The 17568-nt window shown below is 40.1% G+C and overlaps 2 protein-coding genes and 1 non-coding gene across 8 annotated transcripts; 2 read left to right on the top strand and 1 right to left on the bottom strand.

Moving 5' to 3' along the window:
* Positions 1–1230: 1230 nt before the first annotated feature.
* znf346 (zinc finger protein 346) lies at positions 1231–5512 on the bottom strand. Of its 3 annotated transcripts, none has more exons than XM_066645460.1 (7): positions 5364–5512; positions 4821–4924; positions 4603–4698; positions 4357–4525; positions 4048–4263; positions 3854–3953; positions 1231–3726 (listed from the first exon to the last, which is right to left on the bottom strand). In XM_066645460.1, the coding sequence occupies exons 1-7, from the start codon at positions 5419–5421 to the stop codon at positions 3600–3602; spliced, it is 870 nt and encodes a 289-aa protein (XP_066501557.1). In that variant the 5' UTR covers positions 5422–5512; the 3' UTR covers positions 1231–3599. The 3 variants fall into 3 exon arrangements, with proteins under 3 accessions (XP_066501557.1, XP_066501559.1, XP_066501558.1); XM_066645462.1 differs by having other exon boundaries at positions 4357–4504; XM_066645461.1 differs by having other exon boundaries at positions 1233–3726; positions 4357–4507.
* Positions 4959–17343, top strand: uimc1 (ubiquitin interaction motif containing 1). Of its 4 annotated transcripts, none has more exons than XM_066645456.1 (19): positions 4959–5079; positions 6943–7069; positions 7218–7293; positions 8883–9007; positions 9149–9448; positions 10959–11465; positions 11555–11621; positions 11991–12079; positions 12209–12643; positions 12915–13157; positions 13422–13492; positions 13594–13703; positions 14854–14909; positions 15081–15336; positions 15448–15511; positions 15608–15719; positions 15932–15980; positions 16525–16576; positions 16672–17343. In XM_066645456.1, the coding sequence occupies exons 2-19, from the start codon at positions 6944–6946 to the stop codon at positions 16853–16855; spliced, it is 2922 nt and encodes a 973-aa protein (XP_066501553.1). In that variant the 5' UTR covers positions 4959–5079; position 6943; the 3' UTR covers positions 16856–17343. The 4 variants fall into 4 exon arrangements, with proteins under 4 accessions (XP_066501553.1, XP_066501552.1, XP_066501555.1 ...); XM_066645455.1 differs by lacking the exon at positions 4959–5079 and adding an exon at positions 5522–5661; XM_066645457.1 differs by lacking the exon at positions 4959–5079 and adding an exon at positions 6081–6174.
* Positions 11675–11804, top strand: LOC136669018 (small Cajal body-specific RNA 14). Its single transcript, XR_010795591.1, has one exon. It is a non-coding gene; the product is annotated as a small Cajal body-specific RNA 14 (non-coding RNA).
* Positions 17344–17568: the final 225 nt, after the last annotated feature.

Raw genomic sequence — 17568 nt, 5'->3', positions numbered from 1 at the left:
GGAACAGAGGCATTTTTACCACGGCATAACCTTTACTTTACTTTCAATTGCACTTTTTAAACATTTGGGAAATGAGTATACAGATTAAAGCAGGGTTTCGTTGGTTTTCCATTTCTAATCCTGAAATAGAAAAACGGAAAACGACCATGTCCTTATTTTGTATATTATCAACAGTACCAGTGAATGTAGATTTTATTAGTTGTTTTTTTCTTCAACCGCAACACAAATCCAGGGAATATTAGAATCTGATATATTGTAGTTCACTATACATTTATATTTGGTTTCATATAAACGTCACCGTTCTGCTGCGTTTTCGCAAAATATCATATATTTGCCTTAGAACACACTCTCTCTGGACACCCATGTCCTCAATGTGCACAGAAATCTCAGCATATCTCGCCCCGTCCTTGACCAAATTTCTAATTAAATCGTGAAATGGGTCAAGTATTTTCATCTTCAATCTAGCTGCAGAATAAGTTCCTCCATTTCTCCATTTAAACACTTCCGGTTCTGACTTAAATCTGCAGCCCAATCCATAATCAGCCACAAGCAGGAATGAAAAATAAAAACTTGTTCATATTCATTTTTCGTATTCTCCTTTTTGTATTTAGTTTCATTGTGGTGTAGAAAATGGTTTGTTTTCCTTAAATTAATGATATTTATATCGTTCAAAATAGGGAAATGGGTCGTACAATGTTTGTCTATTGTTAGGGTGACCAGATGTCCTCTTTTACCCGGACATGTCCTCTTTTTTAGACTTAAAAAAATGTCCGGCCGGAATTTCACAAACGTCCGGGATTTTTTTTTCTAGAGCTTACATAGAACTTCGAGAAGTTTCGTTCACAAACTAGTCCCGCCCTCCCCTACTCTGATTGGTTCACTTGAGCGAGAAGGGGGCGTGGTGAAGTAGCCTAAAATCTTCGGATTGGACGGTCTGACTGTAGAGCTACCGTTATTGGTCGATAACCTTCTCTGTAAACATTTAATTGGTCATTCTGCACGTCAGTAGTCCTTGTTTACGTCAGGCAAAGCTCATGTACCCACCCTCATCTCGAGCAGCTATGCCGAAACGTAAATGTAAGTTCACAACAGTAATGTTAAAATAAATTACCCTCTTTAGCTGTAGGCGGGAGGACAGAAACAAAAATGCCAAAACGTACATAATATTCCTATAAATAAATTTTAATGAGAATGGACAAATCAGAGATTCATGTTTTTTTATTGCATTAAAAATGTAAAAATAATAGCAACAAAATAAATAAAAGGTTTTCCGAAAACTGTAGCTTGTAGCTTACAAAGTAGTCAGACCATTTACGACACAAAGCTCATATTCTACCAGGTTAGTAGGTCACACCACTTTTTTTTTGCATTTACACTAACTTTTTACATTTGAGGACAGAACAACCCAACCTCAAGCATTAAACAACAGTTTATACTCAATAAGTATTTAACTTGCTGTACACAATTCTAAAATAGTATGCTATTATCACTGATGATATGAACAGCATGTTGCATTTAATATTTTGCAGTGTCATATCACATTTCCTAATTATACATAGTCCTGATAATTTTTTTAGGTCCTTCTACAAATAATATGTCTGTTATATATGTATTAAACTATATGCAATTTGAGAATCCAGTTATAGTTCAAACGTAATTAAAATCATTTAACTAAAAATAAATTATAGATTTTGACACCCTTACCTTTACATTTCACAAATATTCTATACATTTACTTGTGATCTGAGGGGATAAAAAAAAAATTGCTACATTTTATGGCAACACAATATTTGAGCACTTCCCAAGCCAAACAACTTACCTCACTAAAAGTATCAGTCAAGAAAGTTTTGACAAACCCCCAAAGGCACTCACATACTCAGTAACAGCACTCATTTCCCTTATTCTTACTTTCTCCAGTTTCCTTTACATTTTGCCAGTGACTGATTCATCATGAAACTCAAGTAGGCCCAACTGTATTATTCAAGCTTTTTGCAGGTTTTCTATGTTGCTGTAGCATTATATGTTGCTTTCTGATTTAATAACGAAAACTCCCCTTTAAACATTGATTAGCTGAGAGGTATTCACCTGTATGGACACACTTCTACAATAATAAGTAACTCTTTATTAAAATATTCTGTGTTCATATCAATTTCCAATGGCCACATTAAATACCGTAACATCTGATTGAACAAATTTGGATTTCATGCTAATATGTCCAATTTAGACAAAAATTCATGCCACTTCAAATTAAGAAATGTGTCTCTCAGGTCATATAAAAGACTAAACCATGTTAGTTCAAACCTTTTGACTGCTGTAATTAAAGGGGATTGTGGAATACAATGTGGCATATATAACTGTTTTAAATATAATAACTAAACAAAATTTGCTTCTTGTATGTCCATTCAATCATCATCTGCATATTTCTGAGCAACTTGACAAATTTTACAGATACTGTTAAATACATCTAATATTTGACATTATTGTTTTTCAGTAATTTAGACATTAATATAAACAAAACAATGCATTGATTTGACCATATTCCTAATACAACATTCATATAAATTCTGCTCATTTTAAAATTGGGTGAGGAGGAAGCTTCACACTTCTTTATCGTAAAATCTGAGAATGTTTTAAGCGGGCACAGTAGTCTTCATCCTGACTAATTTAAAATTATTTCTAATTATGCAACTGAAACATGACAGAATTTAATGCTGGGTTTACAGTTTGCTTATTTGCAAAGAGTGAGGACAAGGGCACCAAAATAACATGCTGCTTAAAAGAGTTTTAGTTCAAAATGACACAAAACAAGAAGGGGAAAAAAAGGACATACAATCAGAGCAAACTGCACTTCCAGACTATGGTTTAACAGCTTGCCAAAACATCCTGGATTTTTAGCCAGGTGAAATAGGTTAAAGGAAAGCAACATATTAAAAAAAAGTATCTACTGCCCTCCATCGGTCATATAAGGAACCTATAACAACTTCATAGTAAATGACAGCTTGAACATGGACATAAAAAATAACAGTATTTAAGCTTTAAGATAAGCTTATACCAACAGACACCTCTCTCATTTTTGACAAACAATTGCACCCTTGCATTTAAATATTTCTTATGATAAAATATCACCAATAGAGTGACAGTTTATAAAAGTCAATACTTGAAAACAAAATTTAACAAATGAAAAAAAATATTTTACAATAAAATTATATTAATAACACAATACATAAGAAATGTCCAGAAACTATCGTTTTTGTAACTACTTACGTAACATTTCTGACAAAAAGAGACTCATAAGTTACTTAAATAGTCGTAAACTGAAATGCAAGATCTCCTTAAATGCCCTAGTGAGGGGAGGCTGCAGTCTTTCATTTTTTAAAATCTGCTTCTGCTATACTTCACTTTCAGAGAGAATGAATACAGTATGGAAGATAGATGTCCTCATTCATCTACAACTGAGATAAACACACCAAATACAAAGAGCTTTGATGAGCAAAAGCTGGCATTAGGAGATACACAGTACAAAGATGTTGCCTGTGCCTCAACAGTAGCAGCAGCTTGTCACAAACACGGCAAGGGCAGTGATGGCTCAATGCAACTCCTCATTCATAGTCCTGGTTGAAGCTGCCCCAGTCCTCCTGGGCTGGCTCTTCCTGGTTAGAGCCATACTGGTATGCTGGCTGGTGGGTCTCTGAAGGGCTAACAAATGAGTTGCTTCCTTTTTTAAGCCTAATAGAGTAAATGGAACGAATGTTGACATGAGAGGCCAAGTTGTGATGCAAAGTTCCAAGAAACATACACAAAAATATAACGATAACAACGCCTCAGTGTGGCTTAGCGCTGACAGGATACGTACTGGTTTTTGTGTTTGGAGCCGCTGATATGGGCTTGGTACTGTTCCACAGAATTGAGCTCAATATTGCACACAGTGCATGGATAGCCCTTCACTGTAGAGGCTGATGGTGAAAACGTAAGTGAAAATTTCTGGAGTCAGGCAAACGAAAACATTACACAACATTTTTTTCACCTCTGTATTCATGCTGGATTTACCTGGTGTAGTGGAGGGACCATAGGTCTCCATCAGTTTCTGCTTTGTCAGCTGTTTTTTATGCTTTTTGCCAGCGTAGTGTTGTTGAGCCATGAGCGGGTTGTTGAAAGAAGCCTGGCAGATGGAGCAGAAACGGTTGGGGTCATCCCCACCAGGGCCATGTTCCCCTGTAGTCTGCACATCTCCCTTGTTCACCTTAGCCTTAGGCTGAGGTACGGCTGACAGACCAATACAAAGTAAGAAACACAGGCCTTAACCATTTTATTTAAATTCGATTTCAAAGTACACAGGTCTAGAAATTACGTTCATACCTGGAGTCTGTGGACCAAAGGTTTTTAACCTAAGATTTTTGGCGTGCACCTTGCCTTGATAGTGAGATTCTGCCACCACTGCAGAGGAAAAGGTCATGTTGCAGACATGGCAAGCTTTGAATTTGTCCCCTTGAGTAACATCCTCAGTCTGCTTTAAAGAATACAAATGCTGAAAATTAACTGATATGTAAATGACATTTTCCTCTTTGCTGCACTGGTTAAATCTCTGTTGAGCGGCAGACTTACTGTTTCATATGTTGAAGACTTAAACCTTTTGGCAAAGGGCTCATCATCTTTGTGAATGGTCATGTACCGCCGCACTTTACTTGCATGCTTCTTGCTCTGCAGGGTGAGAAGCCACAGAGCAACATGACGGGCAAATACTTGTTTGTATCAGCCATTCCAATGCCATGGGTCTAAAACCTTGTTAGCTACCATCATCAATAACCAGTCCTGTACCTTACCTGGTAATGAGCAAGTTTTTGAGATTCAGAAATAAGGACAGCACTGCACACTTTACACTGCGAGTCAGAAAACAAGTCACTGTTTTCTTGAATCATGCGGTTCACTGCAACAGAAAAGTTGAAAAAAAAAATGAGTTAGCCACGTCGCTAATGAGATTGAATGAGAAACAGGCAGTCATGAAACGTATATAGATACTACAGGATTCGGACTTTGCTGTTTAACGCAGCACGCACTGATCAAGCTTGACTATAATGCTAAGTGAGTACTGAATAACCAGCTTGTTCTCTTTGGGTGACCTATTCTTAGTCTTAACACGACCTTGGGATAGTCTTTCTAAAACAGAGCTAGGTCGCTGAGAAGCTAACTGGCTAGCAACTAAAGAAGCACTGCTGTTAGCATGCGTGCATGGATGTTAGCTGGGCTTTCTTTTGTTTGCTAATCTACACCTGCAGGTTTCACCCTGTTTTTTGCTCAGCTAAATTGCTAAATCTGCGTTTCACTGCTGTGTGGGGAGAAGTAGGGTTTGGTGGAGTGTGCCTTACCTTCCGCAGCTCCTGAAGGTAAAAACGGGAGATCTCCATTCGCTCCTTCGTTCGCCATGTTTTTCCAGGAGGCGGTGCAGTAGAGGAGGTGCAGAAACACGAAATATCCCCCCCCTCAACCAAACCTCAGAGCGTGTCTTCCTTTCATGTGTTCCCGTGGCCAACACACTGACCAAACAATATGTACTCGGCCCTTTGTTTTTCAGAAGCCACACTCCGCAGAGTTAAAGCTCTGCGATGAGATATACTTCACACCATGTAGCACATAGCGTCGCGCAGAGGAAACAACACAAAACGGGTAAATACTGGGTTTTACCTCCGGTTTTCCGCTGTGAGTCGCTAATAAGTTGACAAGCTAACTTAGCCATTAGCTGGTCGTTGTTTCAGACCTTATCTTTGTGTTATTCTCAGGTTTTTTCGTTTACCAGCTTGGTTGACTGGGCCTCTTAACTTACCTCCTTTTCGCGAGGGACCAGCCAACACTTTAATATTAAAGTTAAACAGTTTTTTGGGTGTGTGTGTGTTACAGGGTGAAGATGTCAGGGTTTAATCTTGGCTGTAAGTGCTGAGAGAAAATGCTGTCGTCGCCTCAGTCTGTCACTGATCCTCTTCGGTCGTAGAATTTGCCCGGAGTTAATTATAATAACCGTTTTTCTGAGGAGATTTCGTTTTCGCGGGTTTGTTCTTAAACTCGGTCTCGAGGCCCTCACAGGTCACGTGACTCTAAAAATTGGTTTTAGGTGCGAGGAAACTTTCAGTTGACACCTGAAAACAAACCACACACACCAAGCTCTCCGCTTTATACTGTCTGGTAACTTCAAATATATATATTTATTAAGCCTTATACTGTAATATAGTTTTAGGCATATCATAGCTTTCTATGTTCCTCTGTAGGGTGAAGTCAGGTAACTTAACAAGTTAACAAGTGTGTAATCCTATTAAAATGTCTTTGTGGTCTTGTTGTAATGATATATGATGTATGTTATGTATCACAGCAATACCATGGCTAAGCATTTTCATTCTGAAACTTGTCCTGAAGAATGCAGGTTTGCAGAGTTTCTTACATCATAAATCTTAAGAACCTGAATCCAGTCAGCGTGAGGGGATATACTTGACGGGCAAGGCTGTGAATGAAAACAGTGTTGTAATATACAAGCACATTTACACAATTAGGGGAGGGGTATCATTTTTTCTTGGAAATAATGTCTAAGGCCTTGTTCACATGGATCAGGATATATTTTTATAAAAGAAGATTTTTGTGCGATTTGGTCTGCCGCAGCATTTTAGCTCACTACAAGTGGAGGTTTTCGAAAATTCTCTCCTAGTTGATTTTTAAAAACACTGAAATTCAAATAACTACTCATTCCATATATAGTGCAGTCATAAAAGTGCAGTGTATACGTGCAGATATCGCTAGATTTCAGATTCCCACATATGAATATATATAAATGATGTTGGTTTAGAAATATATAATAAGCTCTAGATTGAGTAATTCATGACTTGGGTACTGCAATACATAGGGATATTCCTCTGTGCAGGCTAATGTTAGTTAATATTACAACAATCTCTGTGTCCACAGTATGCCACGGAAGAAACGAACCATACCTCAAAACGAAGGACAGAGGAAGGTTTGCCGCACAGAAGAGGAGAATGATGACAATAAGGATGAAGATACATTGGTCATTTCTGACTCAGAAAATGAGGAGGTATAAGTTCTAATCCCTGGGCGCTTGTACATTTGTTTGGGGTCAAGACGTGTGTGTGTATAGTTTGGACGTTTATACATGGAATTACTTCTTGTTTATCATTAAAATATTGTTTTGTTTTAACAATGTGGTTGTCTTTCTCCTCCAGGAAGAGAGTTCTGTCAGTAACATGTCACAGAGGGAATCTCGGTGGCGAGGGAGGGAAAACAGGTCTCAGATGCAAGGTACGCGTCTTAAGTATTGGTTAGAATCAGCTTCATAGAACTTAAAATGGCATATAACACAGATCTTTTAAAAATCAGTAAAGGTAGCACTACTGATATGTGCCAAGAAAGAGAAAGAATTTAACATGGAAGCCATATTTAAATTTAAATTATGTGAATAAACAGTTTACAAAACAGTGCATAAATACCAAAAAATGTTGAGGACAATACCATTTAAGTCAAAAGAATATACACAACTAGGTTTAGATTTTGGCCTCAAATGTATGTACAATAAAATTTCACATTCCTTAACAGACAGATTGCACCAGTAGTGGCAAAATTAAATTAAAAAATTACACAATTTGAGTATAATAAGTGTAATATAAAGTGTTTGCCATGCTTTACTAAACTTGGGACCAGTCAGGATCAATTGTGTTCTCTGTTTAATGGAACATGCACACTCTGTGTCCTTATATGTCTTGAAATGTTGGTAGTGTCCAGAGAACTATGAGGAAAAATAACATCTCATAATAGAGGGAATGCACATGATATCACGGCCTGTTGGAGTCACTGTGGTTATGCCCAGAGTGGCGGAAAAATTCAGTGGCAGCATCAGCATTTATAATTAATGCAGCATAAACACCTAAAAAATGGAGAAGGTCTGTTTGGTTGATTGATTGTTTTTTAATTGGGTCTCATTCTTTCCTTCTGTGTTTTACCTGCACATATATCTGTCCTTATTGAAAGGTAGTGTGGTAGATCACTGTCGAGTGTAACTGCCTTTTAGACTTGTTTCACTGTTTCTCATAAAACAAAACAAGAAACGATGGTTCTCCAAGAGTTTTTCAGATTGATAACAATATACAGGAGGTCCTCGGGTTACGTCAGTCCCGAGTTACGATGTTTCGTGGTTACGACACATCTCCCATTTACTGTATAAAGCCTTGTTTCGACTGAAGTGGTTTTGTGTCGTAAACGTCGTAACGTGAACTTCGTGTTTGGTGTGTGCGGCGCGGCGGAAGAATACACGGTTACGCGTCTCAGGACTGAGGAGGATAGGTGTTAGGATAGGATAAGTGCTTACAGTATGTTATTTATGTACGTATGTTACGACTTACACCGAAAATCGGTCTACGACGCAACGTAGGAACGGATCCACGTCGTAAGTCGAGGACCCCCTGTATTGTAAATTGTTCTAAGTGAAATCTTTTTTTTTTTTTTTTTTTTTAAATGGTTCTAAATGGCAGCAAAAATGGTGGTTCCGGTGTTACAAGATCTTCACAGTACCAAAAATGTTTTTCCAAATGTGCTATGTAAGGCCATGTACCTATACATTTCTTATCAGTCTGAGGAGCCATTTCGCAATGCAGAAAGAAAGGTTTTTTTGAATATTCACGGTTCTACAGAGATTCATTGTTTTTACTGAAGAACCCTTAAAAAGCATCAATTTACTGCAGCCATTTTTTGCCGTTCAGTCCGACAGCGGGTAGTGTACTGGCAGGAAAGTGAAATCGGTGCATACCCACTATACACTAAAAATGACTATGTTGCCCACTCATAACTGAAGGGAGTGAAGTATGTTTTATTTCATTACATATTTGTGCCGACAGACATGACAGAGGAAGAGATGCTGGATCTGGCTATGAGGCTGAGTAAACAAGAGGCAAATAATGCTGCCCAAAGACAACAGCTGGAAGATGATAATATGAGAAAAGCTATCGCACAAAGTCTTCATGTAAGATTAAGCATCTGTGTAACGTAAACCCTTTCTGGTTTTACGTTCTCTACAAAGCTTTTTTTTCCCCCTTTTATTCTAGGTGATCTTGCTTTTTTTTTAAATTTCAGTCATCTGTCATTAAAAGCTGTTTCCATTCAGGTCAGTCAAAGCCAAGCTTTGGAAGTGAAACCTGAGTCAACGAGCTCTGCAGCAGAAACCCATCAACGTCAAGACCCCACCACTGTGAAAACACACTGGAGACGCAAGCTCTCCTACCCTACTAAGTGTGAGAAGTCCAGGACCGTTGACAACGAGGATGCTGCTGCAGCTGAGAGTGGCAAGGACAGCATGCAGTATATTAGCGCACTGTCACCAATGCCTGATCTCTCACAGAGGACCTTGTCACAGCCCTCGCCACCAAGCCCAGGCCTGCCTTCAGTGCCTACTACAGCTTCTCAAGTGAGTCACTTTGCATAGGACTGAAACATGCCTCTATTTGCATACTTATTACCTTATGGAGACGGGCACTGAATTTCCATAGCCCTTGTGTCAGAGTAATATATGATGTTTGTATTGATAAGATTGAGAGTGTTTTTTTTTTCTCTATGAAATTCACAGCTGGGGTTGTGAAAAGCTGTGTTGTAATTTTTAACCAAAAATTTGTAAGTTTTTTTTTAAACAAATTTGCAGAAAAATCACATTTATTTTACAGTCCTTTTTCAAGTTAGGGACATTGACTTTTGACTTTTTCGGGCCAAAATTTATATAATTTATTTATATTATATATATATTTATATATAACGTTATACAAACGTAAAAAAAAAAACGTTAATTTAACTGTAAACATAGTACCATAAACATACCATGCTTCCTTAAGTGAAAACAGTGCATCATCAGTGAACATCATTTGATATAAACATTTTCACTAGTTAGCCGGTAGTTTCAGAGTTGTACTCCTGAGGGAAAACAAAATATAATACAACCCTCCAGTCTCACGCACTTTGAATTTCTTAGTTTTTGTGGTAATAAATGTAAATTAAAAACCAAAATTTAAACAACTGCGGTTCCCACTGCTTTATCCCAATCTGCACACTAGCACGATATATAGGCTATAAAAATTTAGATTCATTATTAGAAAGTCACTCAGTAGTCTGTATGGTAAGTCGACAGTGGGTGTGGTTTGCAATGCAGCGTTAATCAGCAAAGGCAATGAGTTCAACCACTTACATCATCATCATCATTATCTGTAAGCGCTTATCCAGTTCAGGGTCGCGGTGGGTCCAGAGCCTACCTGTAATCATTGGGCGCAAGGCGGGAATACACCCTGGAGGGGGCGCCAGTCCTTCACAGGGCAACACAGACACACACATTCACTCACACACTCACACCTAAGGACACTTTTGAGTCGCCAATCCACCTACCAACGTGTGTTTTTGGACTGGGAGGAACCCGGAGGAAACCCACGCGGACACAGAGAGAACACACCACACTCCTCACAGACAGTCACCCGGAGCGGGAATCGAACCCACAACTTCCAGGTCCCTGGAGCTATGTGACTGCGACACTACCTGCTGCACCACCGTGCCGCCCTTCAACCACTTACAGTGGAACTGAAAATGTGAATGATGAGCTGGTAAATAGGTGATATGTGCGTTTGTCTTACATGTGATATCAGCTTGATATGAGCCACAAATACGCCGTAGAACTAAATAACAGCAATTAATATTTTCATTAATTTTTTCTGGCTACAACCTGAGTTGACCACACACCGACATCAGAGGCACGCCCCAAACAATGAATGTCAATATGGGGGGAGAGGGCCCATGTAGGTGATGATGACAGGATGTAGGTATGGAAGGAGAAGTCCTTTAGTCTGAGCGCTAGTTTATTCACAATTTAATCAAACTTAACTTTTGTTTTTGCGGCAACGCAGCTTTTTATTGATCTAACATTGTCTATTTTTTTACAGGAATGCCACTTCATTCAGTGGAAGAACCAGGATGTTAATGCTGGCAGTCCAGAGGATGAGCCTTCTCAGAGCAGTTCTCAGGGCCAGCGTTCACCTGCTTTTCTCAAAAAGTGCAGTATAAGACTGGACACAAAGAGCACCAGCAGAGCCTCAAGGAACCTCCTGTGTACGCAGGACAGTTCCCTCAGCTTAACGTGTCCTAGTAGGTCACAGCTCACACAAGAGCAGAGCTCGTCCGCTCAAAGTCCTGTATTTGCAAAGACAGACCCTAAAGGAAGTACTGCATTTTCTAAGGATGCGATTAGCTGTTGTGCCTCTAAGGATAATTTTACAGACGAGAGGTGCACTCCTAAAGAAGAAGATGACACCGAAAATCTTAAAGAATCTTCAAGCCATAAACAACTTCGAAAAAGCAGGAACCCTCGACAACGCCTTTCGCTCCACGGAAAACCTCAGCTGCTGCACAATTCAGTGCCGGGTGATGATGGAGATGATGTTCAAAAACAGGTTTGCAAAGAAGTAGCCACACAGAGTAATCCTGTTTATTTATAACTGCTAATTAACTGTAATTAGTACTGCGTTTGCTCATTTGACAGGAAGCTGTGCAGACAAAACATTTGAAAGATGACTCCAGTAAGGGAAGCCACTTAAACGCTTCACTTGGTAGGACTCTTCTTGTTTGCCTTCTTAAGCTGTATGATTATTAGTGTGTATGTGTGGTGTTTCCGTTGTGGCTGCAAAACAGAGTAGTGTTCTGCAGTCCGTGATGCCACACAGAGTGACCCTGGTTCCTGCCGACAGGGCCTGCCAAGTCATTGGGCTCCCTGTGCGATGGTTCCATACATAAAAAAAATGTTTTTGATGGTATATTACTAATTATTTTGCCTTTTACAACAACCTCCAAACCTGTGTCTTGTTTTCAATGCTTTGTTTTATTTAGCCTTTCATTTCTGGGTCAAAAATGAGTGTCAAGGACTTGAACAAGTAGCAACAGCATTCTTATGTCTTTTATGTCTTTGTCTTTGTCTGTAGACAGTGAACCTTTGGAGGCGTTTACCAGTCACATGTTCCTGCATTTGTCTGAAGATGATGTTGATGATGATGATGAAGAAGAAGAGAGGGTATTGTTTGTGTCTGTTTTACCGTCTCCAGTTCCATTTCCTCGCTTAACGTTCCTCTTTAACTTCAGTTTTATGAATTGGTACTTAGGCACATCTACATGTGTACTAAATATATACTACGTATTCCAGGGTGTTCAACCAAGCCCCGTCTTCAGAAAGGAGATTGTTCTACATTCAGGCCGTTCGAGGCTCTCTCCAACCCAGCCCTGCTGTTCCCCAGCTAATGCTATCACTACAAAAGGCTGCTCCAACGCACTCGGCTGCTCCACAAAAGACTCCGGTTCCCAGCATGCGTGCCTTCCGAGGGAAAGCACCACTAAACCCACTTGCCCGGCCAAATCTGATCAGCAGCCCGAATGCAGCATCCAGGAGAAGCCTACCTCTGATTTTAGAGAGAGCAAAACCGAGGGACTTGTGTCATACTACTGGGGAGTTCCCTTTTGTCCCAGGGGGCAAAGTCCAGATGATTACACCAGAGTCATCCTCAGTCAGTTGGAGGTATATGAAAAGAGTCTGAAAGAAGCCCAGCACCACCTCCTGCACAAAGCAGAGTGGAGTCTGCCGGTAAGTCGTGTGTATTTGTTAATACTTTTATTAGGTGTTGGAAATCTTTCATTTAAATTCCAAAAAATCTTCCAAATTATATCCTTATGTGATCAGTCAGTTCTCGTGTGGCCCTAGCGAGAGATGTTTATCCCTTCGGGAATGTCGCCAGGTGCCTGTTTTATAATCTATTTCACAAACAAATGAGCACTGCAATGGTTTTGAAATAGTTTAATGATTGCCCATGTAATTTTTAAGTTCTCAAAGCCATTTTGGTGGTGTTATGTTGCAGCTGTTACCGTGTCCAGCTGAGAGGCCGTTTGGAAGGAGAATGAAGCGCCACAGAGCCCTTCAGCTGAGGGACGAGAAGGAGGATGAGGATGAAGAGCTGGAAAAGAAGGCAGAAGAGAAAAAGAAAGAAGCAGTGGGAGAGGAGAGAGCAGCATCCCCGGCAGGTTCGGAAGAAGGAGCAGAGAATGGACAGAATGAAACATACGTTGTGGTGTCCTCTCCTGAGACGCAGGAGGAGCTTGTGGTGTGTATTATTCACTGCGGTAACACTTCGCGTTCATTTTATGGCGGGGTAATGATGCGTATATATTTGGCAAACATATCTCTCTTCTGTTTTTCCTTAAGATTAATAGACGTTATTTTAAACAGATCTTTGATTTCTTCACTCAAAGTGCCATGATTATTTGTTGCTCTCTCATCTTGCTTTTTTTTCTTTCTTTTTCCTCCACACTGTTTAAGTTATTATTTGTGGCAAAAACATGGGTTTTGTCTGTCTTCTTTCCTACAGCAAAAATCCCCTTTGCGTAATCCCCGTTGCTTAATGCAACATGGGTCTTTGGATGCTGTCGGACCTTCCAGGTAAAAGTAAACACGGTGATACAGTACACTTTTTGGTTAGTACTTATTTTAAGATTTGATGTGCTGCCAGATCATAACAAAGTTCCAACTTTCTTCTACAGCTGTAGGAAAACTAGACCTCAGAACATTTCCGAAGACCAGAATCAACAGCTCAACGAGTGCAAAGAAGGTCAAAATGAGAATTACGATGTGGGAGGCACTGTGTCTCAAGGTATGGTGGGGTCTGACTCTGGGGAGTGCCTCTTAAAAGCTAAGCAGCAGCTCTATGAAAGTGTCAAACAAATAAATACAGTGGAATTTGAGTTCCTAACTTGTGTTTATTGATAGTCAGAAAACATGTTATTTCTTACTAATTGAAGGAATAAGGTTTAAAAGACCGTTGGTCCCCCCCCCAACAGTGTTGGGAAACTCTAATAGGCGTCTTGCCTGTGACGTAGATGGTGGACAACAACTCTAGAAGCTGCACTTAATTTAATGTAAAATGATGAAAAGGTGTGTTGTTTTTGGCTGCAATCATTCAATGTACAGTGGGACATCTGTGAACAAATGGCCCAAAGATCCCAAAATATCCAGAAAATGGACTAAATTTGTCAACTTTAAACGGGCACTTTGGAAAGGACCATCCGCTCACTCCGTTATCTGTAGCTCATTTCACTGGCGCTTTTCCAACAATATGGGCATGTAAGGACACCAACGAAAGGTGTTCAAGAGCCTCTGTAACATGGAGGTAAACAGGGTAAGGACACTCACTTCGCCTGTTTTAGTTGGTGTTAGTTAACGTTAGCTTGACTCGCTAAACTCGGTGCTCAGATTATACTCGGCTACGTAGCTGCATTACGGAGGTTTATAGTGTCGGATGAATTCGAGTTCGACTTCGATCACATTTACAAGAATAACGGTACCTCTAAATTTGAGTTTAGCTTATTGCTAGGCTATTGTCATGAATAATGTTGGTTATTTAGCTAGATACTGTCATAACAGTCAGTCATAACGGTGTTTTACCGCGGCGTTGTTCAGCTGTTGTCCACCAGTGACGTCACGGTTGCGTTCAAGAATTTCCGTAGAGAGCTCGGGTTTTTCCGTCAGTTTAATAAAATTGTCAGTTTTAAAGCAAATTAAGCTGCTATTTTCATTTTAATTCATACTTATATCTGTCAGTAACTACAATAATGTGAAATATTCATGGAGGTCCATTAAGTGGTGCTTAGCCTTTAAACTGACCTGTGTAAGCCCTTTCAATATTAGTCTAGTCCTTGGTTGATCAGAGTCCCTTGAGTACTTTTAAAGCGTCATATAGTTCTTTGCTGCTTTCTCCGCATATGCGAGCGAGGTGAGATCTTCTGTGTTTTTTTTTAACACAGAATCTCAGGCGAGTGATGATAACACACCAGAGCTGATGGTGACCAGTCCTGCACAGGTACATCTGTCAATACTCTTCACAATGAGCGTAGAATAACGATGTCAACTTTTATAAAAGCTCAAACACTACGGCTCAGTGATGTGACTGATTTCAGAGTGTTATATATGATATGTAAGATATAGTACAAGTATCCTGGTGTTTAAACGCCATTCCTAATCTCTAAACCAGCCCCCGTCACGGGGAGAGAGTGAGGTGATGGAGGTGGATAAAGAAGTAGTTGCCGAAGACGAAGAGAGAATGGAGCAGGAGCAGGAGCAGGCCGAGGAGTGGCAACAGCAGCTGAAGGAGTCGGTTCCTCCCCAGATCCAGACAGTGGAATGCCCCTTGTGCTCCTGCCACTTTCCCGTCAGCAAGATTGAAGTGCATGCTGCCTACTGTGATGGAACCACAGAAGACCAAGAGCAACAGAGTGATCTTTCACAAGGTTAGAATTCGGCAGCGACATCGAATTTCATTATTAAAAGCTCAGTCACAGTAAACAGCAGTGTGTTTGTGGTGGCAGTCTCTGCTTTTGCTCACGGGTCTTTGCATTTAGTGGTTGCACTGCGCAAGAGGACCAGAAGAATACCAGTAGAGGATAACCTGCAAAGATCGGAGAAGTAAGTAGGTATCGTTATTCATTATGAGAGGAAATTGGAATCTGGAATGCCTTGATAAATGATAGTAAGCGCATATTTATGTTAATGCTTGTGTAGCACATCAGAGCAGCGAGAGAAATGCTACAAGTGTCAGAGGTATTTCACATCTAAGGATTTCAGCCATCACGTCGAGAAGTGCCTACAGCTGACGGGACCCAGAAGCCATCAGGTGAGTCTTACATTTTATGGAACGTCTTCTTATATGAAGTACTGGAACACGTTGAGATGTTCATGGGTGCTACCAACCTTGGTTCACACATGCCACTGTTCATTCTAGACCCTGTTAGTCAGGGGAAAACGTAAGACTTTTTTAAAACATGTTGTAAAACATGTTGCTGCTTGTGTTTTTTTCCCCCCTCTCCCCTATCTTTTATGCCTCAGGGAAATGGATTGCTCTCTGCCTTACATCAGGCCGAACAAGTGCATCTAGGTATGTTTTCTGCTTCGTTTCTTCATCTCGTATCATGGTCCCGGGGTTGTGGGTTCGAGCCCTGCCTCGGCTGACTGTCTGTGAGGAGTGTGGTATGTTCTCCCTGTGTCTGCGTGGGTTTCCTCCGGGTGACTGTCTGTGAGGAGTGTGGTGTGTTCTCCCTGTGACTGCATGGGTTTCCTCCGGGTGACTGACTGTGAGGAGTGTGGTGTGTTCTCCCTGTGTCCGCATGGGTTTCCTCCGGGTGACTGTCTGTGAGGAGTGTGGTGTGTTCTCCCTGTGTCCGCATGGGTTTCCTCCGGGTGAATGTCTGTGAGGAGTGTGGTGTGTTCTCCCTGTGTCTGTGTGGGTTTCTTCCGGGTGACTGTCTGTGAGGAGTGTGGTGTGTTCTCGCCGTGTCTGCATGGGTTTTCTCCCACAGCCCAAAAACACGTTGGTAGGTGGATTCCGATGACACAGGGTAGACTCCACTCACTTAATGATCATGAATAGGATGGAGGAGATAGAATGAATGAATGAAAGCTACTTGGTCTTTCTCTCTCAGATGTTGACACTGATGGAGCAGGACCATCTGACATTAAGAACAAAAACCAAGGGTAGGTTTTAAACGGTTTGTGTATAACTATATTCTTCCAGCAAATTAGATTTTGACACTGACGCCTCTTTTTTTAACTTGTGGATGATTCTCCAGTGGCCTTCGAGACTCTTCGGCAGGAAACGCAAGCAGTCCAACATCAAGCTTATATTTCAGCTCATCTCCTATCAAATCCTTCACTCCAATATCTGAAGCTTCGGACTGCCTCATAGACTTTCAGCAGCAGTACTCAGCCAAGTCCAGCCAGAGACTGGGGAGGAAGAGGAAGTTTAAGAGATAGCATGAGAATATGCTTCGTAACTCCGGTGTCTGCTTTTAAAAACAAATGCCAAGACCCTTTTGGCATTTCTTTTTATAAATACTCTGTATAAATGCAATTACATGTTTTTAGTAATGTTACATAAGGTGCTTTGCTATAAAGTGATTTGTATTTGCTTATTTTGGTAAATAACCTATAAAGCCACAATGGAAAGAGAAATTCCTGAAATTTAATATTATTTAAATTGAAAAATAAAAATGAAATGTGTTTTCTTTTCCTCGGCTGTGGCGCCAGAACCTGGTTTAATTTCTTAAAGAGGAAAGTGCATTGTTTTAAAGTTATTTATTACTAGTGCTGTTGGATTAATATTAATTTGTTTTTTTTGTTTTTTGTTTTTTGAGACTTTACCAGTCTCCCCCTAGCCCCCCCCACCCCCCAACGTGGTCATTTGTTGTTTTGGTTTGATTTTCATAACCAAACAAAAAAAAACCTTGTCAGAAATGTGTTAAAGGATGAAATTAAAATAAATTGTAATGTTTTAATTAAAAGTGAAAATGTGTACATTTTGAATGATATTGGGAGCCATCAGTATTCAAGCACCACAAAATAAACACTTATCTCATTAACCTAATGGTGGTAAGAGCAGTACACTTTAGGATAAACGTGGAGATTACAGTGGTCTTAATCAACATAAATCTTAAGTTCTGAAAAGTAACCTGTTCACCCAGGTTAAA

The sequence above is a fragment of the Hoplias malabaricus genome, chromosome 15 (genome assembly GCF_029633855.1).
Source record: "Hoplias malabaricus isolate fHopMal1 chromosome 15, fHopMal1.hap1, whole genome shotgun sequence".
Taxonomy (NCBI): domain Eukaryota; kingdom Metazoa; phylum Chordata; class Actinopteri; order Characiformes; family Erythrinidae; genus Hoplias; species Hoplias malabaricus.
The sequence above is the reverse complement of the archived record's forward strand: the minus strand, read 5'-3'. Positions and strand labels throughout refer to the sequence as shown.